Genomic DNA, 16601 nt, shown 5'->3' on the forward strand with positions numbered 1-16601 from the left:
TCACAGTGCGCGCATTTCAAACGGGGCCAATTGCACTTTGGCTAGTAACCATACAACCAATTGAAGGGATCGTATAGTGATGCTCCGAGTGGGACTGATATTAGTTAATTGCTTAATTACCCAATTAGCCTAATTAGTTTTACTAGTCAGGCCGTATAAATAAATAAAAGCGATTAAGAAATTGGTCGAGCTCAGGAATCGAACCCCGGTCTTCGGCGTAAGAGACGAGCACGCTATCCACTCCGCCATGCCAGCTCGATGGTTCGGAATGAACAAAGGCGCGTCTAGTGAATACGGTGTCTTCACTCACTCTCATCCTCCTCCATTCCCTTCCGGCGAGGTTTAGGTGCCCACGGACAAATGAGAGACAGATACATTTCCTTTCCTCAAAAACCAATTTACCGACGAGCGAGGCGTAGAACCGAATGGGCGATGGCGTTCTATGGACGCCTTGGCAGCGTTGCAAGACGCTATCGCGTTCCACTCTTAGGGGCGAAGCTTAACATCTTAACCACACATCAGTGACCACACTTTAGGCAAAATAAGTGCCCCCCTGAATTTTGACGGGTGTCCATCGAGATATGTGACAGTTACTGCGTAATTTCCTTTCCTCAAATACAATTTTCATTTTATTCATTACGGCTCCTCTTTATCTATCTTCTTTCACTCCCACCTCCCTTCCTCTACGGTGCGGTTCAGGTGTCCACCGAGATTACAGAGAATTACTGCGCCATATCCTTTCCTCAAAAAGCGTTGTGTTCAAAGGGCAAGGCATCGCGCCGAACGGGTGGTGGCGTTCCATGGACTCCCTGGCAGCGCTACAACGCGCTGTCGCGTTCCACTCCTAAAGGCGAAGCTTAAGCGTCATTAATCAGCAGTTAATTAGTATTCAGGCATTAATCTGTAATTAAAAATTAATTAGTGATTTGCCATCACTTAGTAATTAGTACTCAAATATATGTGACGCCACCAGTGCCACAGAAACAGCGAAGGTGGTGCGAAAACGCTTCCGCCTCTACCCACTTTAGACAGTCAAAGTGCCCCCTGAATTTTAAGGCGGTAGCCTTAGCAGGAGTTGTCGACAGAAATGCCACGCTTTTCAATTGGTCGAAATGGTCGTGACGTCACAGTGCGCGAATTTCAAATGGGGCCAATTGTACTTTGGCTAGTAACCATGCAACCAATTAAAGGGATCGTATGGTGATGCTCCAAGGTGGGACTGAGTTTAGTTAATTGCTTTATTAACCAATTAGCCTAATTAACCTTTCTAGTCAGAGGAGATAAATAAAAACCAAGCAGGAAGTTGGTCGAGTTGGGGAATCGAACCAGGGTCTCCGGAGTGCGAGACGAGCCAATACCTCCTAGAAAGACTTGACGAGCACGCTGACCACTCCGCCATGCCAAAGAGAGAGAGAGAGAGAGAAACAACTTTATTGCCATAGATTGGCGGGATTTAGGGCAGGTGGGCTTGGTGTGGCCCCCAGGTGGGGGCGACTTCCTGGGCCCACGAAATGAGTGCCAGTCGGATGCTCTTGTCTGGCCTTCTGAGCTCGAAGGTTTGGAATGAACAAAGGCGCGTCTAGTCAATACGGTGTCTTCGTTCACTCCCATCTTCCTCCCTTCCCTCACGGCGAAGTTCAGGTGTCCACCGAGATATGCGAGACAGTTACATTTCCTTTCCTCAACAATTTACCGACGAACAAGGCGTACAGCCGAACGGGCGATGGCGTTCTTTGGACTCAATGGCAGCGTTGCTAGACGCTGCCGCGATCCACGCTGTCGCGTTCCACTCTTAGACCCCCCGTGGTGGCTCAGTGGTTACGGCGCTCGGCTGCTGACCCGAATATCGCGGGTTCGATCCCGGCCGCGGCGGCTGAATTTCGATGAAGGCGAAATTCTAGAGGCCCGTGTACTGTGCGATGTCAGTGCACGTTAAAGAACCCCAGGCGGTCGAAATTTCCGGAGACCTTCACTACGGCGTCCCTCATAGCCAGAGTCGCTTTGAGACGTCACACCCTAATAAACCAAACCATTCTTAGAGGCGAAGCTTAACATCTTAACCCCACATCAGTGACACAAACAGCAACACCGCGCTTAAGGCTTCCGCCTCACCGCACTTTAGGTCAACGAAGTGCCCCCCTGAAATTTTTTATTTCCATCAGAAAAAATTGCTGAGGCTCAGCTTGGCTAAGCCTGGGGAATGCGAAGCATATTAGTGGCTAGGCTTGGTAATACATGGCTTTCCTTGGTTGAATACTTGGTCATTTTAATACAACCACTAGAAGCCTTCGTCGTGGGGGAAGACAACGGCATGGCTACAGCGGAACGCCGACTAACCCCGAGACGCGCGTTGGGTGAGCGCCTGGATTGCCACGGAAGCCGCGTCTGCCTGCCCGGTGGAGCGAGCGTTTCACCTACACCGAGTGTGAACGCGCGTTCGAAATGCGCGGGAATGCGCGGGTGTGACGGCTAGGGGTCCCACGGCGACGGCGCGAGGTGGAGGCCGGCTCTCTCATCCGATGTCACGTGGTGTGACGTCACGGTGTCACGTGGTGTCACGGCTAGGGGTCCCACGGCGACGGCGTGAGTGGTAGCTCTAGCAATATGCTTCGCATAAAAATTATGGCTGAGGCTTAGCTAAGGTTAAGCCTAGTCAGATGCGAAGCATATTGGTGGCTAGGCTTGGTAATACATGGCTTTCCTTGGTTGCATACTTGGTCATTTTAATACAACCACTAGACGCCTTCGTCGTGGGGGAAGACAACGGCATGGTTACAGCGGAACGCCGACTAACCCCGAGACGCGCGTTGGGTGAGCGCCTGGATTGCCACGGAAGCCGCGTCTGCCTGCCCGGTGGAGCGAGCGTTTCACCTACACCGAGTGTGAACGCGCGTTCGAAATAAGCGGGAATGCCGCTCGAGGACATTCCGGCGTCTGTGCGATGGCATCGTCACGACGACGTCACGGTGTCACGTGGCGTGACGGCTAGGGGTCCCACGGCGACGGCGCGAGGTGGAGGCCGCCTCTCTCTTCCGATGTCACGTGGTGTGACGTCACGGTGTCACGTGGTGTGACGTCACTGTGTCACGTGGTGTGACGTCTAGGGGTCCCACGCCGACGGCGTGAGTGGTAGCTCTAGCAAAATGCTTCGCATAAAATTGGCAGTGGCTCTAGCTCTGCTATGCCAGGATATACGTAGCGTGAGGTGAGGGCGAGGTGTCCATATCTCGGTGAACACCTGAACCAGAGGGAAGCGCATAACTGCCCTCTTGAAACAGTGGACACCTCAACCATATATACTTTAAGCTAAGTGGTGGTAGTGACAGGTTTGCGCTGCATGCGTCGGCATTGACGACGTTGTGCCAGAAACGCGGCGCTGAAGCCATAGGCCGTCGGCGTTCGTCGGCCTCCGACCTGGGGTTCTCGCGGGAGCGCATGCACTCATTCAGTAAAATGACGCAGGCCTACAAAACCGAGCGTCGGCTCTACCCCCCACCTCATCCCTCCCTCGACAATTACCATCAGACACTTTGGAGGCGGCTCCAAACACGCACTTTGCCCTCCCCTTATATACGCTCGCGATATCACCCAGTCCACACGAACCCTTCCTGTACCCTCTGCCACCACCCCAAAGCCACCCTCGACCATATTCTTTTCCTCTGCCCGGCGGATCCTCCCCCGCGGGGCCTGGAGCACCTTACCTCATGGGAGGCTTGGGAGACCCTACTGCGCTCCGAGGACCCGGCCAAGCAAGCCATCGCCACCGGCCGGGCTGCCAGCGTCATGAGCCTCCGGGACATGAACGTTTGAGTGCAGTGGGGCCGTGCGGGGGCCCAAGGACCGACGTGTCCAAAACTCCCTTGTTATAAATAAAGTTTTCATCATCATCATCATCATCGGCGTTCGTTGTGTTCTTGGCGTTGGCGTTGACCACGTTTTACGCTGCGATCATTTCAAGGAAAGGAAGTGCGCATAATGACTCCCTAGGTCAGTGGACACCTGAATCGTGCTTATAGGTACGTGGGGTGATGAGAGAGATATATGGGCTGCAGGCATTGACATTGTGGTGCCAGAAACGTGGCGCTGAAGCACCTTTCTTTATTCTTCCGTATTCTGATTTTTAGAATATGTAAGAATCAAGAAAGGTACACGAAAATACGACTCCCAAATCACCCTGAATGTCGGAAACGAGACAATACCTGAGAAAACGGAAGTCAGGGTACTTGGAATGTGGCTGCAAAACACAGGACGATGTAGCAAAACCATTGCCTCTATTAAGAATACAACAGAGCAAGTCGCCAGAATCGTGCGAAAAATCAGCAGTAAAAAGAAGGGGATGAGAGAACAGGACACCCTAAGACTCATAGACAGCCTCCCCTACCACGAACTAAACAAGCAAGAGACTCTACAAATCCACACCATACTACGCAAAGCGTACAAAACGGCGCTCAAACTTCCAATGTCCACACTGTCCAATGTGTGGACAATGTCCACACGAAAACTAATGGCCCTGGGAGTATCGAACACCTTCGACGAACTACGAGAAGCGCAACGTAGTGCGCAATTAGACAGACTCACTGAAACCAGAACGGGAAGACACCTACTGGAGAAATTACGGCTACCTCTTGGTACACAAAGAGACAAGGAACAGATTAATAATGAAGACAGAAACAACATCCGGGTAAGACCAATACCCAGACTCATGGGTCCGAATTTACATCATGAAAGACGACAAGCCAGAGTCCGAGCACTCACCAGGGAACTCAGCGACAATCCCAACGTAGTCTACACGGACGCAGCAAAGTACCGATACCAACGCAAAATGATCGCCGTTGTAACAGACGAAGGAGGGCAAGAAATAACCAGCGCAACGATAAACAACCCAAACATAGAAACAGCTGAAGAAGCCGCCATTGCTCTGGCAATATCGTACGGCAACGCAACAGGACACAACTTCACTATAGTGACGGACTCCAAACAAGCATGTAGAAACTACACAAGAGGCAGGATCGACAGCATCGCCAATCATATTCTACACACGACGAGAAGACACAAAAACACTAGACATAGTATAGTGTGGGTTCCCGGACATGAGGGGATGAGGGGCAACGTGGCAGCAGACGAGTTAGCTCGAGGGTACGTCAACCGAGCAGACTCAGCACTTTGCACCACAGACACCTTTGACCCAGTTACCCCCACGTACTCAGATATACTTGATCATCACAGGGGTCAGCGGAAACGCTACCCAGCCCCACACAAAAGGCTCACCAAAGAGGAGGCGGTAGACTGGCGCAGACTACAAACCGGCACCTACCCACACCTGCACAAACTACACAAGATTTTCCCTACACAATATGCAGACGAATATCCGTGGTGTCAGGGTAAACCTACACTAGAACATATCACATGGACCTGCCCTAAGGCGGACTTAGAGCCAAGAATAAACAACCCGAGTGTGATGCAGTGGGAGCACTTGCTGGCCACCGAGGACGAGGAAGCGCAACGATTCCTTGTGCGCCGAGCCACGATGGCAGCAGTCAAGTGCGGCATCCTGGACCAAGGATCGACCACGGCGCCCAGTGACCCGTAAGGGTCACGAACACCAATTTATTTACAATAAAGTTTTTTCCATCCATCCATCCATAGGACGTCGGCATTCATTGTGTTCATTGGCGTTGTCAACGTTTTACACTCCTACCATTTTAAGGAAAGGAAGGCGAGCGCGCGCGGCGAGGCACGCCAGCAGTGCGCCGTGTGACGTCACTGCTCCTCGCGCATACGCAGCACGGCTCTCCAAACTGATCAACCTCGGCCAGTGTAGCTCACGCTACATTAGGATAGGATAGGATAACTTTATTCGGCTCTAGCACAAGGTTTTTTTATGTGGTCAGATGAGTCCATCCGCAACGGTCGGTTGCCCCTATTCCAGGGCTCCGCTGGATGCTGCCGTCAGCTGAGCTCGCCGTATCAAACCGATCTGATCATCGCGGCAGTCGCTGGAGAGCAGACCCTCCCATTGCTCCACACTTGGGTTGTGTATAAGTGGGACGATGTCGACTTTTTGACATGCCCATGTGATGTGATACAGTGTAGGTTTTTCATGGCACCACGGACAATTGTGTGCGTAAAGTGTGGGGTGAATTTTACTTAGTGTGTTTAGATTTGGATATGACCCCGTTTGAAGTTGTCTCCATGTGACAGCCTCTTCTTTGTTTAAAGATTTGTGCGGTGGTGGGTACCGCATCCTGCTGCCTTTGTAGTTGTTGAGTATGGCCGAGTATTCCTGAGGTACTGGCAGGGATTCCTCAAGGTCGTTGACGTTGGATGCTCGGTAGTTAGTATATCCTCGAGCTATCCTGTCCGCTTCTTGGTTTCCTGCCACCCCCGTGTGCCCCGGTACCCAGATGATCTTATGTTTGATCGGCTTGTGTGGTTTTGCATGTGTTTGTTGCGTCTTGCAGTCTACAGAGCGGAGTATGCGGAGCGCTCTGTGACCGACTCTGCCGCAAAGATAGTTGCGGCAGGCTGCTTGTGAATCAGTAAGAATTGTCAGTGACCGCCCAGTCCGATAGCCCTCCGCTGCCGCTAGAGCGACGGCCGCTTCTTCAGCCTCAGCTATCGTGCAGTCTTGCAGGGAGGCGCTGGTAATCTCGTGTAATTCCGAGTTGACTACAGTTGCCACTGCGTTGTTGGTGCATTGTCCCCTCCCTCCCCACACCCGGCACGTAGGCCTGGGAAGACGGGGAGTCGTGCGCCCGCGGATTAGAGGCTGGCAGGCAGCCCTTGGCTTGTTGCGGCCTCTTCCGCCATGGTAGCCGCGTCACGTCAGGGTTGGCACGGCGAACCAATAATAGCCGAGTCGCTTCGGGACGTCAAACCCCCATAAACCATTAAACCATAGCCGTCCGATGCTGACGTAACGAGCGCTGCATGACGCGTCGCGCGCGGATTCGGGCGGACGCCCGACCCGGGCTCGATCCCGACCGCGGCGGCCGCGTTTCGATGGAGAAACGCAAAGGCGTCCGTGTGCTGTGCGATGTCAGTGCACGTTGAAGATCCCCGGGTGGTCGAAATTATTCCGGCACCTCTTTCTCTCTCTTCTTTCACTCCCACCTTCCTCCCTTCCCATACGGCGCGGTTCCGGTGTCTACGGAGATATGAGACAATAACTGCCCCATTTCTCTTACGCAGTAACTGTCACATACTTCCGTGGACATCCCAACCACGCCCTTAAGGGAAGGGATAAAGGAGGGAGTGAAAGAAAATTTGGAGGACTTTTAAGCTTCGCCTTTAAGAGTGGAACGCGACAGCATGTTGCAGCCCTGCCAGGGAGTCCATGGACACCATCCTCCATTCAGCGCGACGCCTTGCCGGTAGGACAAATCAAAAATTGTTTTTCCAGGACGCAGTAACCGGTAATTATAGGACGCAGTAATTATAGGTCACCGGTACGAATCTCTGCCGCGAGCTAGGCTGCACTTAACTAGTAAGTTTATGCTGCACGAAACGCTGAATCGTATGACACCATCCGAAACATTCTGCGGCAATTTTTCCGCAGCCCCCGATTATTTCCGACACACATTGCCGACTACTACTACAACAGTATTTCGACCGCATGAGCTGTACACGCTGTCGCGTAAAAAAAATGGCTGAGGCTTAACTTGGATAAGCCTGGAGAATGCGAAGCATCATCGTGTCGCGCAATTTGGAGGCGCACAACCACAGCGACGGCGCGAGGTGGGCCCCCGTTTCTCCACTGTCGTGACGTCATGTATCACGTGATTTGGAGGCGCACAACCACAGCGACGGCGCGAGGTGGGCCCCCGTTTCTCCACTGTCGTGACGTCATCGTGTCACGTGGTGTGACGTCGTTGTCGTGACGTCATCGTGTCACGTGATTTGGAGGTGCACAACCACAGCGACGGCGCGAGGTGGGCCCCCGTTTCTCTACTGTCGTGTCACGTGGTGTGACGTCATGTATCACGTGATTTGGAGGCGCATAACCACGGTGAAGGGCTGAAGTGGTAGCTAAAGTAGTATGCTTCGCATAAAAAGTTCTTGTAGCGTAAAGCTACACTACGCGGGTCAGGGCCGAGTTTCGCGTGTGCGCGCGCCGCCCGTTATGCGCATGCGCGAGAGCCGCGTGACGTCACGAGAGGCGCAGATGCGTCGCCTCCTCGCCACAGCCGGTGCGCGCTCCTCGCTGCCGCCGCCGCCAGCGTGCGCTCCTCTCTGACACGTGTTTACGACAGTTGCGCCGCGCGCTACTGCGGGTGCGCCGCGTGTATATAATGTGCTCGGCGGAAAAAAAGACGGTCGCCCTCGACATGGAAGCTAAGGATAGTCGAGCCGCCGCCAAACGACGCAGAAGACCGGAAAATTTAAATTCTTCCGATCCCGAGGTTGTCGCCTTGCAGTTGGCCGTCGAGCAGCGGAAGAGTGATCGAGCCAAGGCGAAACGTGCGGCCGAAACACCGGAGCGCTTTACGCTACGTATATCCAGGCATAGCAGAGCTAAGCCACTGTCAATTTTTTTTCCCGCACCGCTAGTACCCCCGCTAGTACTTCCGAGGGGAGGCGAGGTATATAATTTCACAGTGTAGGCTCTGATACTCCCATTACTTAAGGTCCCGTTAGTATGAAAAAAAAAAACAAGATCATTCAAGTGGGAACAGTAGGGTGGTACCATTCGTACACAGATTGTGGACCACCTAATCAGCGTAGAATGTTCAGAGTGGTATCAAACGATTCAGCGCAGTATGAAGCATAAGATTACTAGTCAAATAAGAGCGTGGCCTATTAGAGAGATTAGCACCGATGACCTTTGGTTCCCAAACCCAAGACTTCTTGAAACTTCAAACATCCATTAAGCCAAACTAACTGAAGCAGGACATTGGAAGTGGTGTCAAATGATTTGTCTTCTTGTGCAAATATGCTGGCATCAAAAAGTTGATATCTGGATATAGTGAAAAATTTTTTCGATATAGCGAAGATGGCTAATGATGCAATATTCGCTCGATATTGCTAACGCTCGATATTTATACGCTTCCTCAGCGTTTCGCGCTTTTTTAATCACATACGCTCGGTGGTCTATACTCGACATAATGCAAGAGTATTACAGCCAACCTCAAACACCCTTTTCAGGGACCCTTCAAGATTTATGGCTAAAAGTTGCATGCTGGATTGAATTCTACACAAACGCTGTTTAGCTGCCTTTCAGCAGGTATGTAGCAAATAAAGGGGTCAATCGGGTTAAAATTTTTAATTTTTTTTTTAAGATCCACATGTCTTTATGTGTCTCGTGACGAAAAATTAGTCATATACGTAGTAGAACTCTATAAACGGTGTTCTGATGTCTGGTCATCGAAAATTGTGAGCGAATCGCGCTTCTGGCGATGCCAGCATATCACAGCTTTCTGGCCACGTGGTGCTGTCATCTTTGTATGGTTGCAATTATGCATTTCTTTGAGCAAAACTAAAAGTACACGAGACGATCAAAAATAAAAAAAAAAGCAGCATTGCAACTGGCAGCTTGAGCCACGTGGTAGCCAGAGAGGGCCTCCAATGGCTGAGGTGCGTATGCATCAGCAGCACGTTTGACATGTGTGCGTCATGATGCAGCGGGATACAAGCGTGTCGTCTGTTTTAGCCCCTATAAATAGACATCAGCTTCAGTGCTGCATTCGGAGTCTTCAGCGTGTGCGATTGGCAAAGAAAGAAGGATCTGGCCTTAGAGGGCTTAAGGTCCCAAAGCGACTAAGGCTATGAGGGATGCCGTAGTGGAGGGCTCCGGATAATTTCGATCACCTAAAGTTCTTTAATGTGCACTGACATCGCACACTACATGGGCCTCTAGCATTTCGCCTCCATAAAAATGTGACTGCCGAGGACGGGATCGAACCCGTGTCTTTTGGGTCAGCAGCCGAGCGCCATAATCAGTGAGCCACCGCAGATGCTTAAGACATACTTCAATGAAAAGTAAGGCTATGAGATGCTGGCGACGTATGCTATATTTCAGGAATGTCTGTTTAGAAATGCCTCATCACAGAATAAGAAATCAGTAGAAAAAGCCTGAGTCAACCTTTTTTTTTTTCACTATTATGGATGAAGAAGAGGTGTATTTCCTGATGAGAGAAGAAATGACTACAGAAGCAGTCCTGTAGCTGGTTCAAGAGCAATGCAGCAATGTGTATTCTCTCCTTTTTTTATTTCTTTGTCTGTTGCAATGTGCGGCAGACTATACATTATAAAAATATGAGAGCACAGCCACCTGCCTTCATCGCTTTCTTTCTTTTTTCCACAGGTAGACTGGTGCAGCATCCTTTGTTCCTTCTTTCACCTTTTTCACAGGTGGGTTCTTCTTGTCCTGGTGACAAAAAAAAACACAAATTGCAAATTACTTCAATACAGGACAGACAACTGCGACTTTCCTATTTTGCACAGTTTAGTCAAAGGTAGAGGTGTTTTAAATACATGGTTACTAAATTATGCCAGTTATATCGTAAAAACGCACACATATAATACGTTTTTTTCTAGATTTTAGCATGCCAAATTTCCACCTTGTATTATATGTGGATCTGGATCATTTTTTTTGGCAAAATCCGCAGTTACAATTTCGTTATTATCGAGTGCAGTCAACATCACGCGTCCAGCGAAAAGAGGTGCTATCTATCGGTGGCGTAGGTCGGTAGTTTCGATTTTGACGCCATTTCACATTTTTTCGTATCCGGCACGCCGGTCTACACAAGTAATTGGAGGGCGTTTCGCTTCCATGACTTCTGGAACGTCTTTAAGCTGACTGCCCTTCCTTACTCGCATCATATGTGGATAAAAACTTTTTTTTTCCATTTTTGCTATCCTCAAATTACACCTCATATTTTATGCGGGTTTTTAGGTAATTTCTCTCCTCTCTGCTAAGCATAAGAGATGGAGCTTGCAATCACAAAATAAAAAGAACTTATGTGAACACGAGGGTCGTGCGCGATCAAATTAAACAGAATCCTGCCGTGCCACTGAAAATCAGTAACACTGCCATATGGCTATGACTGAATGAATTACTACAAAAAGACATGAGGCAGATGACAAGCATGTATAATAACAATGAGATACAGATGAACTTACAAGAAGTTTCTTTTTCATGGTCATCTTTTGCTCAACCACTTTGAGTTCCTTCTGTCTCTGCAATCGCTTGGTTAGCTCGCGGTAGCTTTTCTTCATCTCGTGGGTTGCCTCCTGAAAACAAGAAACCAGCACATGTAAGCAAACTGCCCGAAACAATGTAGGTCCCAAAGGAACCAATCACTGGAGTGCTGTTTGGACAGCTGACCAGAAATATTTTCTGAAAGTAGGCCTGCCATAGCGAACAACTGTGCATGAGTAAAGGGAAGACCATGTAAGCTGCACAAACCCAGCAACTACAAACACAAGGCTGTCTGAAAAGAAAAAAAAAGGGGTGGAATATTAGCTTTTAGGGAAAATGTGAGACACAGAAGTAGTTATACGTGGAGTTTAATATGCGAAAGCTGCAAGTAGGCTATGAGAGTTGCTGTAGTGGAGGAGATTGGGCTAATTTTGAACACCTAGCATTCTTTAAAGTGCACTGACACCACATAGCACAAGGTGTGACACAAAACTGAAGCACCGTTATAGATATACTGCAACGTGACTTGTTAAGTAGCCAGGTTCTTTGATGTGCACCACTTCCGCCTGATTTTTCACTTGCGACGGCTACTTTTCCACAGTGTACGCTTCCGACTCAAATCACTTCAGCGGTCTACATCTTATTCTGCTGTGAAAAAAAGCTACGCAGTTCAGATGGAAGAACATGGTACCCCTCTTGCCCTGCACCAAAAGCTCACATGAAAACGAGAAATCACGCAGGAGGGGTGGCAGTACCTAACTAGACACGTGGGAGATATTATGCAGGGGCTTCACTACAAACTAGCACACACAAAAATGGTGTGGAGTGTAACAAATGCTTACACAGGCAAGCATGGTGACTTTGCACAGTTAAAATTGGTGAACACCTGTCAGTGGTCAGATGTGGAAATATCAGCAAGTAAGAAATATTTATTCGCGTCACAAAAGACTGTTGTGGAGGCCTGCTTGTTATGTACACAGCTTATTGCTAGCACTCAATTGCCTACCTCTGGGAAAAACAAGGTCTTTGACTTCATGCAACATCACGAATATGTGATCACTGTAACTGAGTGAGGAACATCCAGGAAGAGCATAAGTAAGCGTGTGTAGATATTTTGCATAGTTAGGTCTCGCAGATTGTGCAAAACTATACCTGAATTATTCAGTGGCACTGAACTTTCACACAAGGATTAAGGTCACATATAGTTCTGACCCAAACTCTAATAAAACCTGCTAAAGACCGGCGAGTCATGAGTGGCATTTGTGTACATGAGAAGCTGAAAAACAACAACCTCAAGCATGCTGAGATCTTTAGTATTAATTTCTCCTCTATAACTATATGACACACATAAGTGACAACGGTTTCCTTGCCTTGAAGAGCGAAGAAAACACAGCTGTAACTCGACAGATAATAATATGGAATGCTACCAAACTACACTGCACATGTGTCTTATGCTGCAAGCAATGAATATGGCAACATTGCAAAAAAAAAGTGAAGAAAAATGGTGGGGGCAGCTGATTGTTTCATTGAACAATGCATATGAATTTACAGCACAATTAGTTCCGGCATGTGTGGAACTAAGCATTATGTGATATGTACTCCCCCGTCGAAGTAGAAAGGAAAGCCTGTCATAGAACATGCAAAACTGCCAGTGCTTGCCCAATCAAACATCCTGATTTAGTGCCTTCATTTCTGTGAAGTGCTTATAAATGCAGATTCCTCATCTCTTGAGCAAGAAAAGCAGCCAGCAGTGGCCTTTTAGTTTCAGTGATGTATCAAAGACTATTGGTCAAATGTTTAGGGGAATCCCCCAAGGTGGAGTAAATTTGTAATAAGAGAGTAATGACTCATTGGCATCCACCCAAGCGCAGCCATACGGCTACAAAGGAAAGCTATACAGCTTTCTCAGAAACTTCGTAGTTAAAGAAAAATTCGTCCTGGTCCGAGGTTCGAACCCGGAACCACCGCATATATCTACTACATATTACATACATATCAACTCCACCTTGGGGGATTCCCCTAAATATTTGACCAACACAGTTCCCACTTCGAGTTATTGATCAATTCGCTCTCGCCCTACCATAAGCTTGCTGTCCCGGTTAGCTCAATTGGTAGAGCGACTACTCCGGTGAAGCGGTGGTCCCGGGTTCGAACCTCGGACCAGGACGAATTTTTCTTTAACTACGAAGTTTCTGAGAAAGCTGTATAGCTTTCCTTTGTAGCCGTATGGCTGCGCTTGGGTGGATGCCAATGAGTAATTACTCCCTTATTATCAAAGACTATTGTAAAAATGAAAAAACCTCAAAGGATAGCGAGAAGTGTAAAGAAGAACTCTGGGAAGGGCAAACAACAGTGTTCAGAGTCCTCTCTGAATCAATCAAAAAATCTTGCTCTGAACTATGTCAGCTGTCTGTATTCCCCCTCCAAATCTATAGAAGTGTCATATATGGCAGTGTGAGCATGCACAATAGTGCAGCATGCCAACACAGCATATGTTTTGTGACATTACTCATGGCTGTAGATATCGAGAATTTGATACTTGCCTTAATCACATCTTCAGGAATGTCAGCTATGCATTCCTTCTGGAGAGTCTCCAGTTTGGGTCGGTTGAAGGCTCGGCCCAACAGGGATGGGTGCGTTCCCAGCTTTTCAGCAAAATCAAAGTTGAGAGCTAGAAAACAGAGAATGAATAAATACCATGTGGAAGCTTGTGAAATCTAATGAAGTAGCAGCAAGTCCATGTCGGGACATTTCATTTTATTATGAAGGCTTCTGCCCTTTGTCCGAGTGTTTCAGATTGAGGATACAGCTTTGCAGAATGCATATTTTTTTAGCTGGTGCACAATAGCACCTACACAATGACTTGTCTGGCAATGTACTGGTTATAATCGGCTGAATGAATGACTGCAGTGGAGCTTACATAGCATGCATTCACAAGCTTTCCCATTTCCTATGGTTTTTTCCCATTTCCCATTTGAATATTGTGTATTTAGCTCTGTTCCCTTTTTTTTTTTTGCATGCACTTTGTTTTATTAATAGCCTTCTGCCATCGTACCCGTTCAATGTTTCTATGAATGTGATGTTCTAGTTCATATCTTTGTGTTTACTTGCAAGGTTTTTCGACTGTTTCTGTGAATTTATTCGTTTTGGTGTTGGTATTCCTAATTATTGTATTGTTTCACTGTTTTGAATCATGTATTTTCTTGCAGCTAGTTTTCTTTTTGCGATCATGCGTATCATTTTTTGTAGGCATGTCTATGTATGCATAACCCCCCTTTTTGTAACAGTTTCATTTTATATCTATGTACCACTCCCCTCAATAATGCCCTGTGGGCCATGAGGGTATCAGAAATAAATAAATAAATAAATAAATAATGCAGTATGCCGTCACAGTTAGCAAATCATCTGCGGCAAATATGCAGTGGTCGCAACCAATGGACAAAACCCCTTTCAACGTGTGCTGAGAATCAGCAGAGAAGGAGAGGAAATTTTTCAAATACCTTCTTTTTTGGTGTCAACAAAGAACGTGTGGGTGTTCACGCGCCCGCTGTCATCATCGAGAAGGTGCAGGTTTGCTTTCAGTCTCGCAATTTTCTACGATGAAAGAAGACAAAAACACCAATGACCATTTGCCAAAAATTAGTAATCACTAGTCGCTGCAAGGACCAGCGATAAATGGAGTGACCCAAAGTGTACAAAGCGCGAGGAAAGTTTGAGATACCTTGGCTTCTGACACACGCTTTGTGGTGACGTAGTTCAGATCCTGTGTCTGCATGAGCTTGAGCTGAGCAGGCGTGAATTCCTCGCCTTTAACTCTGTCGTGGTGTTCGCCACCCTGCGGATTTAACCGAGAATCAGGACAAGCGCACCGGCAACGCTGCTTTCACAAAGCTTTGAGGTCTACGGACTTACATCAAGCTTAGAGTTGACCATGTGCATGTAGAATTCATCCGGGTTTCTCGTAAGTGCTCGCTGGCGCAATCGCTTTAATCTTAACTGCTTATTCTGGTAGTCTCTGCCACAAAAGACAAATGAAATGCACGGGTAAAGACACAACAGCTGCAGAACAACGTCAACATCAACAGGCCGGAAACGAGATCACAAGACTTCACCTCGCTCGGAGCTTGTAATCTTTCTTCTTTTCCAGAACACCCAAGTGACGCCTGGCTTCAGGCTGAAACGCACGAAAATCACGTAAGTCGGTATCAGCAGCAACAATCACATAGGTTTAGCGTCGTCGTGCTTACAAGCTTGGCGAGATTTTAGAGTACGCGTTTGGTTACCTGCTGCCGCTCTTTATGAATTCTCTGGCTAGCCTTCGCCGCTTTTGCGAACGAAGACATCCTTGCAGATCTTGGTCAGAGAATGCGAGCACGTAGACGAACGGTGAGTTGTAAGAAAACAAAACTTGAGACACTTGCACCATGGAGCGTTGGAGCACACGCTACAACGCTACTGAACAGAGAGAGATTTGATGGAAGCTGCCATATTTGACTGTCGCTGACGATGGGAATAACAGGTAGATTGAGAGCACAGACTGAAAACGAAAACAACCACACAAGTGAGATTCCGACTGTTAAATAAATTTTACAGCATTGTGCTAAAATAAAACTTTTTGTATGCATAAAGAAGGTAACAAATTAACATGTGTGGCACTTGCACCGCTAATACCCACCCGACCACTGATTCAAAGACTAAGCACAAATTACAGCAAAAATTTCAGACTGTCGTCATCTGCGAGCCCGTCATAAAGGCCCGAAACTGGAAGAAGCACATTAGCGCGCGAGCGGCGCGAACTTGATTACTTTTGTATTTTGTAAATAGTGTACAAAACTCTCCCCTATCCTTTCTTGCTGTCGCTCCCGTCTATACTTCTCCTCACTATCCTCTCCCTTTCCCTTTCATTTCCGCCGGCTGCAGCTCGGGTGCTTAAGATATTAGATAGCAATTGCCGCGGCCGGCAACACTCTTTTGCTTCACTTTTTATTTATTTATTTATTTCTTTTTTTAAATAAACCACTACCACCACCCTGTAACGATTTATTAAGGCGAAAGCCTTTGGTGCCTCATACTGTCGTTAGCAGACGCGTCGGCAGCCGTGTCGACCATAGAGTTTCTTACTATTACCTAGAGGGAAAGCTGGCAGCCCGTCTATGGGAGTTTGCATGGAGACCCCACGTGACCACCTCAGCCACCATGGGCGCTCAAAGCATCATGGGGCGGTGAGCTACTTGTTGCGGAACTGCAACTTTTGGCCAAAAAATAATAAAAAAATAAAGCTGTTTGATAGCTACAAACGTCCTAACATTCAATATCTTGTCTAATGATTGCAACAAACGAGCAGAAAAGCATTTAAGTGCAAAGTTTGCCTAAAATAAGACATGACTAGCTTTCCTATTGGCCAAGTGATGAACACTAAAAAAACTAATATTTCGTACTTAACAGGCGCACTTTTAAAGTA

General features: G+C 47.9%; 1 protein-coding gene across 1 annotated transcript; it reads right to left on the reverse strand.

Moving 5' to 3' along the window:
• Positions 1 to 10158: 10158 nt before the first annotated feature.
• On the reverse strand, positions 10159 to 15563 carry LOC149358845 (putative U3 small nucleolar RNA-associated protein 11). Its single transcript, XM_089568933.1, has 8 exons — positions 15424 to 15563; positions 15253 to 15314; positions 15053 to 15155; positions 14862 to 14975; positions 14641 to 14734; positions 13684 to 13811; positions 11122 to 11232; positions 10159 to 10366 (listed from the first exon to the last, which is right to left on the reverse strand). The coding sequence occupies exons 1-8, from the start codon at positions 15481 to 15483 to the stop codon at positions 10277 to 10279; spliced, it is 762 nt and encodes a 253-aa protein (XP_089425059.1). The 5' UTR covers positions 15484 to 15563; the 3' UTR covers positions 10159 to 10276.
• Between the last annotated feature and the right edge of the window lie 1038 nt (positions 15564 to 16601).

The sequence above is a fragment of the Amblyomma mixtum genome, chromosome 2, assembly GCF_055824585.1.
Source record: "Amblyomma mixtum isolate Tamu chromosome 2, ASM5582458v1, whole genome shotgun sequence".
NCBI lineage: Eukaryota > Metazoa > Arthropoda > Arachnida > Ixodida > Ixodidae > Amblyomma > Amblyomma mixtum.